The sequence below is a fragment of the Diuraphis noxia genome, unplaced genomic scaffold (genome assembly GCF_037042655.1).
Source record: "Diuraphis noxia isolate RWA-SAM2 unplaced genomic scaffold, SU_Dnox_SAM2 contig0004, whole genome shotgun sequence".
In the NCBI taxonomy this organism is placed as follows: domain Eukaryota; kingdom Metazoa; phylum Arthropoda; class Insecta; order Hemiptera; family Aphididae; genus Diuraphis; species Diuraphis noxia.
Genome location: NW_028301714.1, coordinates 40,797,185 through 40,806,086, shown reverse-complemented (window position 1 = coordinate 40,806,086; position 8,902 = coordinate 40,797,185). Strand labels below are relative to the sequence as shown.

The 8,902-nt window shown below is 43.9% G+C and overlaps 1 protein-coding gene across 1 annotated transcript; it reads left to right on the top strand.

Moving 5' to 3' along the window:
• The first annotated feature begins 3,491 nt into the window (after nt 1-3,491).
• On the top strand, nt 3,492-4,445 carry LOC149056054 (uncharacterized). Its single transcript, XM_089226997.1, has one exon. The coding sequence runs from the start codon at nt 3,492-3,494 to the stop codon at nt 4,443-4,445; it is 954 nt and encodes a 317-aa protein (XP_089083123.1).
• The last annotated feature ends 4,457 nt before the right edge of the window (nt 4,446-8,902 follow it).

Below are 8,902 nucleotides of genomic sequence, written 5' to 3'. Positions count from 1 at the left end.
ACCCCGTCACCCCCGCCTTCTCATAGCTCCGCCGGAGAAATTCTGCCCTGTTGCGGGATATGAAGGTCTTTAGCGGATGGACCTCATATCCCAATTTCTCGTAGGTGTCCATGATCACCGTGGCTGCCTGGACGGTCTTAGTGCTAAGGATGACATCGTCGCCTTGGGCGTACAGGTTCCCGATTACTATGGGCCTGCCCACCCTTGCCTCGGATATCCGCCATATAACTTTGAAGCTAGCTATGTTGATGATGGTGTCCAGCACTGCCGTCCACCGCCATCCGGAGGGCAGCCCGTTATCCCACTCCCCCTCGAAACGCCCGGCGGACACCCGCGATCCATTATGGAATAGCGAGTCCCATAGCGCTGACCATACCCGTTGGATGTCAGGCTCTTGCTCCGTCAATGGGATTATGTAATCCCATACGGCCTTCATCACCACGGCAACCGAAGTGCGGGTCTGCCGCTTGTCGAAGTTGCCCTGGTCGAGGGGTACCTTCCACGAACTCTCATCCCTCACTGCCTTTATAAGGTCCATATCTATGGCCTCGTTACCCGTGGACCCTGCAAACAACGTGGATGCCATGCTGCCCCTGAAGCCTTCTTCCAGCACGTGGGACAGGTAGTTCATCTTCCGGTTTACCTTGTTACCGGTTTTGACCACTGGCCTGATCTTCCCACTCTCCACCTTTTGCATGACCTGCATCAGCTCGCGGTACGGAGTAACCAGTTCGAGCGCGACCTGATCATCCGTTGTGGTCGTCACAACGGGTCCACCTTGCTAATCTGCGACGCGAATTGTCCAATAATGTCCGTGTGTCGTCGAGACCGTTATCACGATTGTCCCCCTTTGTGGCCCCCCCAATGAGTTGCGGTCACACAACCATTCTACCACCTCATCTTTCATATCGGCCATATCTTTGTACGGGACGTACCCGTACTGCAGTTCCCAGTAGCACAATTGGCGCCAGTGGGGATTGATGTACGGTCCCCCCATTTTCATCAGTCCCGTCATGATCTTAAGCATGGCCATAACCCCGTGCTGACAGGCGTTGGGCTTCTTGGCCCTCAGGTGACGATACTGTGACACCACGGTGCTGGTGACTGCGCCGGGCTGCACCCTGCCTAATAGGTGCAGGCCATCCTCAAGCAACCCCCTTGACAGCACACAACAGCTGCACCTGTGCCCCTTCCCCATGCGGTACCGTTTGAGGCTCCATATCATTTCGTTGCCTGGAGCCTCCCACCCCGGTGATGTACAGCCACAGTGCAGCGACGGGCCGTACTTCTGCTCCTCTGCCCTCAGCCTGCGGGCGAAGTGTGTGGCATACTTCCCCGGAGTCCACCCCGGTTCAGGGTGTGTCACGGTGGGTGAACCCCACTCCTTCACCCTGTACCGGCAGGGATTACATCTGCACCCTATTCCGCTTGTTGCTGCTCCCAGGCGCCGGTGGATGGCTTCACTGCCAATCTCTCCGTTAGTGCTCACGTCGCACCAACGCGGTTTGCTTGGCCAATGGCCCTCCTCCACCGACCAAAGCCTATGTTCTTTATCGACAGAGCGGCGCTTACCATCCGCTCTGCCCACCTCTTGGCTTTGCAGCCGTACCTATTGCCCACGTTCTCCACCAGTGGGCCCGGTGCGGATATGTCCCCCAGGATGTACCTGTCGTACACGGCCCTGGACATACGCGCCTTCAGTGCCGCCACGACTGTCCAGGCCGCTGGGTGCATGGACTTGAATTCGTTCCGCTCCCTAACGGCCTGCCGCTTTATGTGGTCCCTAAGTTGTACCGGTACGTGCCCCAGATCCCAAATATCATTGGGGTTGGGACATTGGGTAACTACCGGTACGGGCCTTGGTGCCACTGGCTCTACCTCCACGAAGTCGGCCTTCACCACCTTGGTGATGGCTGATTCGCGGTACCCCCAAGTCTGGGCCAGTGATGCGTCAAGTTTGGCTGCTGACACCGGGTCTGGTACCCACTCGGCATCCAGTATCCTCTTATCCCAACAGCCCCTCTTGACGGCCAGCACCCTATACCGTTTTTCCACGTACAGGGTGAGCCACCGCCTGCCCCCTTTTATCAGGTTGACCATGGCCGACCCCATCCTACTATGGGGATCCAAGCCCCCTCCACCCATTGCACTGGGGGTCAGGATGTAGTTGAGCGCATCATCACCGTTAACCCCCTGGTTGACCACGCTCTCAAGGAAGCACTCGGCTGCCTTAGGGGGGCTAGCCCCCCTTAGCGCCAGCAAATTCCACTGACAGAATTCGCTGTACACGCGCTCAGCCCTCGCAGTAGGCTCCTACTGGGCCGGGTTCCTGAACCGTATGCCTACCGTCGACCTGGCGATGTACCCCGTCACCCCCGCCTTCTCATAGCTCCGCCGGAGAAATTCTGCCCTGTTGCGGGATATGAAGGTCTTTAGCGGATGGACCTCATATCCCAATTTCTCGTAGGTGTCCATGATCACCGTGGCTGCCTGGACGGTCTTAGTGCTAAGGATGACATCGTCGCCTTGGGCGTACAGGTTCCCGATTACTATGGGCCTGCCCACCCTTGCCTCGGATATCCGCCATATAACTTTGAAGCTAGCTATGTTGATGATGGTGTCCAGCACTGCCGTCCACCGCCATCCGGAGGGCAGCCCGTTATCCCACTCCCCCTCGAAACGCCCGGCGGACACCCGCGATCCATTATGGAATAGCGAGTCCCATAGCGCTGACCATACCCGTTGGATGTCAGGCTCTTGCTCCGTCAATGGGATTATGTAATCCCATACGGCCTTCATCACCACGGCAACCGAAGTGCGGGTCTGCCGCTTGTCGAAGTTGCCCTGGTCGAGGGGTACCTTCCACGAACTCTCATCCCTCACTGCCTTTATAAGGTCCATATCTATGGCCTCGTTACCCGTGGACCCTGCAAACAACGTGGATGCCATGCTGCCCCTGAAGCCTTCTTCCAGCACGTGGGACAGGTAGTTCATCTTCCGGTTTACCTTGTTACCGGTTTTGACCACTGGCCTGATCTTCCCACTCTCCACCTTTTGCATGACCTGCATCAGCTCGCGGTACGGAGTAACCAGTTCGAGCGCGACCTGATCATCCGTTGTGGTCGTCACAACGGGTCCACCTTGCTAATCTGCGACGCGAATTGTCCAATAATGTCCGTGTGTCGTCGAGACCGTTATCACGATTGTCCCCCTTTGTGGATGCGAACGCTGTAATCCGCGTCGGAGGCCGATTGAGACATTCTCCGCTGACGTACGAGTTTAAGCACCCGGTATTATTGGCAAAAAGGTCGCACTTTGCCCGGTTGTTATGTGAGAAATGGCATAAGTTGACAGGACATTCTGGTCCACGAGTAGTGGCGGCTCTCATTTCTCGTAAATATTGGGTCGTGTCGGTGCGATCAGTACTACACGAGGTATCGTCACGCTGCGTAGTATGTGTGCGATTGACCGCCAAACCGGTCCAGCCACTCATGGCAGACCTGCCCGCAGCGCGGGTACAACAGTGTCGTCCGTTTGCGCGAGTCGGTATCGACTATGCCGGGCCATTGATGATGCGTGAACTTCGTCTGCGCAAGTCCCGCACTTACAAAATTTACATTGCAGTTTTTGTATGTTTTGCAGTCAAAGCCGTACACCTTGAAGTCGTGTCAGATTTAACGACCGACGCATTCTTAGCTGCCTTTGACCGGTTCGTCGCCCGACGAGGTCTGCCAAGTGACATTTATTCTGACAACGGTACTAACTTCGTCGGTGCTGATAAAAAATTACAGGCGTTAATTAACAGTCCGGAAGGACAACTGGCTATTGCGAACTCCCGGCCCGATTGCGTATGGCATTTTAACCCACCGAGCGCTCCCCACTTTGGCGGGTTATGGGAAGCCGCCGTACGGTCAACGAAACGGTTGCTCGTCCGCATAATTGGTATCCATGTTCTTACGTTCGAGGAATTTACTACAATCTTGTCCTGCATCGAAGCCATACTGAACTCACGCCCTTTAACGCCCGCTTCGAATGATCCTCATGATTTAGAATGCCTAACCCCAGGCCATTTCTTGATAGGCCAACCGTTGTTGACAGTTCCCCCTAGATCAACTCCCGAATCCTTGCGTAATGTTCGCGACAGATGGAAGCTAGTCGATCAATGCCATCAAGCTTTCTGGAAACGTTGGTCGAATGAGTATTTGACCACCCTCCAAGAAAGATCGAAGTGGTCTGGTAGCGTCCCTAATCTGAAGGTCAATGATATGGTGGTGGTAGTGGACAGTCAAAGTCCCCCGTTGGGTTGGCGACTCGGCCGTATAACCGAAGTGATGCCGGGGGCCGACAGCAAAGTTCGTGTGGCGCGGGTCCTGATCAGCACTGGTCATATCACCCGCCCCGCAGTGAAGTTAGTTTTATTACCCGTCGATCAGCCGGTCAATTAAAATGCATCAATCTTAATACCATGTAATTATTTATTTGTTCTTTTGTTGGCACTATCCTATGTACCTACTGAATGCCTTGGCGGGTGTCCAAAAACGGAATGCGCCTTTATTTTATTTGTTACTAATGTATTATTTGTATTTTTTTTTTGTTTGTTTGTATAATTATTTGAATACTGTTTGTATATGCGCTTAACCACAACAACACGTATCTAGATTGTTTAGACAAAAAATATTGTAAACACTGCCTTTGTCGTTCCGTCTTCGGAGTGGTCTGACCAAACGTCGTTCCGGATTGTATCCACACACCCAACATTATTGTCACGTCGGCTATGTGAGGCTGAGCCTCCCAAGGGGGAGGATGTTCAAACTCGTCGGAATTTCGCGCCACTAGGCCGCAACTTGAAGTTGTGTGCGTGTACGTTGGAAACGTTTACTCGTGACGAACGACGACCCCACCATCGCGCGTCGACCGGACTTTTTTTTTCTTACCCCGGAAGTACCCGTCTGTGTGTGACGTGATCGTCTCATGTTGTTGGACCTTCCTTTTTTTATGCTGTGATCAGTTTAATACAATTGAAGCTGTAAAATATGCAAATACCAACAGACATTACCGACCGCCGCATATCGCATCGTCGTTGTGATTAGTACGACCGTACGGTAGTGTGTTTTGTATTATTTTTCCGACGTGATCGTCGTTCGACACATAGAAGTTGTCCCACGTGCAGTGTTTTATGCGATCGGCTTTGTGCACGTGTTTTTTATTGCGCCGCAAAACCATAATATCGTCTATTATGCGTCTTGTTGTGTCGATTGTACTCGAATCTTCATCTTCACGAGTTACTGGTCCAGACGGCGGCCGCATATAATTTTCAAGATGTACCCGGAATCCAGCACGTGGTTTATAAAGAGATTGCTGCCGTGTTACGCGAGACGAAGCCACGAATGAATTCGGAACATCGGCAATGGTCAGTGTAGTTGCTTAATCAAATTGTATGCTAGATACGGGGTTGTATTATATTGTTCTTTATTCGTACATTTGTTGTTTTATTTTATACTTATATTATTATAATGTGTGTATCATTTTAGTGGGGCGCCCTGAACAATTGTTCTGTTATAATTAATAATTATTATCAATTTTATCATTCATTATATTATACATCGTTTGGGTGCTTGGGCACCAATTAAATAATACTTGTAGTTGCTTATACTTATACGGAACATAAACCGTTTGAAATTTGGTAACCGTTCGTCCTATCATCGATGCGAGTTCCGACTAACAATCTCGATTTATCGGAGATTTAGTCGGGGCGCATTAAACAGTATAATTAAAGGGTAATGAGTGATAAAGTGTACCTACCCTGTTTTGTGGGACACACGGTATATATATATGTAAACATATGATAAAATGCATAAAATATTTAATTAAGTAATTTTTATAGTGTAATAAAAGAATGTAATTTTTTTTAAGGCATATCTAACTGTATACATTTGATGAATTATTAGTAAGTACATAAAAGTCCTATAGCTCAACAGTTATTAATTATAACTTTAACTTCCAATCATGCCTACTTTCAATTTTATTTTTTTAATCACAATCATAATACAATCTTGTAAAGTAATATTAAACAAAAGTATTCAAATATTTTATTTTGAAATTGAATATTTTGAGAATGAGAATTTATAATATTTAAATTTTTTTACTTATCAAGCCACAACTCTAGTACCTTTTTTTATTGAGCATTACAATACTTTTCATAATAAGACTATTAACTATAATATGTTTAATGAAATTGTAAATTTGTATATAAAAATAAAATTTGTTATTTTAAAAATAATATTCATTTGATTGATGTGATATTTTAACAAAATATGTAATGACAAAGTCATACTTTTTACAAGACTTATAATAATGTAAACAATCAACAATCAAGAGCTTTTTTGACTTGATAACACTTAAAAGGATGTCAGTGCATTTATTTTTTTTCTCTCTGACCCACGCACAACATAACAAATATTACGTACACTATAATCATAATAATTTCTAAAATTAGAGTGAAATGGCCTCTTTTAAAATTTTAACCTAACCTTATGATTAATACCTAGAGCATCTTATAGGCTATATTTGAAGTGAGTTATGAATACTTTAAAATACTCATAACTCACTTAATAATTAAAGTATAATAAGCTTATGATATGCCCTAGATAAAAATCTAACCATTCATTTTTCTCTAATTTTAGAAATTATTAAGATTATTGTGAACAAAAAATTTGATATATTGCGCATGAGTCGGACAAAAAAAATTCCACTGACATCCTCTTAATCGGCCTAACCAACCTTCTCTTTTTATTCTATCCCATAAGTCGAAGGTTGTAAACATTACCTAACCTGGTAGTATCACTCAAAGGGTCGAGTGACCTTTGCAATTAAGATCCTTTCCTACATATTCAGAATTGTTAACATAATTATTCTACCTAACTATCTCCCTTCCCCCCACCTAACCTAATCCTCTCTCACTGTCACTACCCCTCTTTCTTCCTATTCCTATCACGCCCTCCCCTTCTCCTATCTCACTGTCTCTCACAACCTCTCACAATTCTCTCTCGCTTTTTGTTCTGTTCCCCCACCTAACCTTATCATCTCCCTTTGACATTACCTCTCTCTCACCCTATCACTTTCTTACCATCCCCCTCACCTATCTCTCTCTCACTCGCCTGTCATTACCCCTCTACCCGTTGTTCTCACACTTGCACCCTCTCATTCACTTTATCTCCTTATCCTTCATCCTATCTACCTCTCTCACTCCCTCTCACACTATCCTTCTCTCACCCTCTTTTTACAAGACACTATAGTATCTACCTTACCTAACCTAACCTAATCTAACCTTATCTCACAGTATCTATCACTCTTACTATCCCTCCGTTTCTTTCTCACCCTTTTTCTCTCGATTTTTCTTCTGCTTCTCACTACCTCTCTCTCTCTCTCTCTCTCTCTCTCTCTCTCTCTCTCTCTCTCTCTCTCTCCACCCAATCTCTTTATCCTTCTCTGCCCCCACTCTCACACTCCCAGTCCCTATAGTACCTACAGGTCATCGTACCTGATAATTGGTGAAAATATTTAAATATCATTGAGGAAATTATTAAAAAAAAAAAATTTTAAATATTATACCTGACCAATTTCCTAATTTTTATCATGATTTTATTGATAACTTGAATAGTGTTATACCAGTGGTTACAAAACGAATAATTTAAAAATTGCAAGTAATCTATCCTCTGATCAATTAATAGATTAATAAAATAAAAATAGAACTACTGAAGAATAGAAAATCACTTACCCAATATCTGAATTTACTATATAAAACTTCATCTTCGAAACATTGTTAATAAATTTCACACAGGCTTCACAACGAATATGATATTTAGTTGGCAAATCTTCACTGACGAATACCATCTCTGAAATTTCAATAAAATATTCAACAATATTTTCTGACCTATTCATTTTAGATTCTGAACGAAGTAATGAATGTATTGATTTTACAATTATATATGTTTTTTTTTTTGTGTGTCTGTACAGCATAACTAGTCTAAATAATGCTTCAACTTCTAACGTAGGGGTGGTTTCCGATATAAAAGTGAATATCCTTGGTGCATTATAGAGGTCAAAAGTAAAAATTTTCCAACAGTTTTCAAAAAAATTGAGACAAAAAAAAAATGACAGAAAAACGGAATTTTTACGCAAAATCAGTTTTCGACCAAATCGATTTTTTTTTATGGTTGTAATTCAAAAACTAATCACTGTAAATACTTGAAATTTTCACCAAATGTTTTATGTTAGTGTAATCTATATACAGTTTAATTTTATAGTTATTTATAGACCACTGAAATATTAGATTTTTCTGAAAATTTTTTTTTGAAGTGTCGATAAAATTTTTTTGACCCTATAATAAAACTTGAAAATTGAATACAAATTTTCTCATAAGTTATTCTTATAGTGATTAAAAAATTATAAGAATACATAAGCACAATTTTTTATAAGCGTTTATAGTTCAAATTTTTACGAAATCTGTCGAAAACACGAAAATTTGCAAGCAATTTTGAAGTTGAAAAATCAAAAAATGTTTGTGTTTATAACTAAGGTTTAAAAATACTACACTATGTTTTCCATACGTATTCCCTCAAGTAGCTATAGAGAAAACTCGAAGCATCATTACAGGAAAAATTTTAAGTGCGTTTGAATTTTAAATTTTTACGAAATAGCTTAACGATAACGATTTATCCTCAAACGATTTTAAATATTTGTAATTATTCAAAAAGTATAAGTCGTAGATACTTGAAAATTTTACCAGTTATTTAAATTGGCATCAAAAAAATTTTTTTATTAGCATTTGAAGTTTAAATATCGACTTAATACGTAAAATTACGGCAATTTTTAAATTACCTTAGATAGAAATTCATAAAAG

Coding starts and splice junctions, on each gene's coding strand:
- LOC149056054 (XM_089226997.1), top strand. CDS start 3,492: ATGGCAGACCTGCCCGCAGCGCGGGTACAACAGTGTCGTCCGTTTGCG.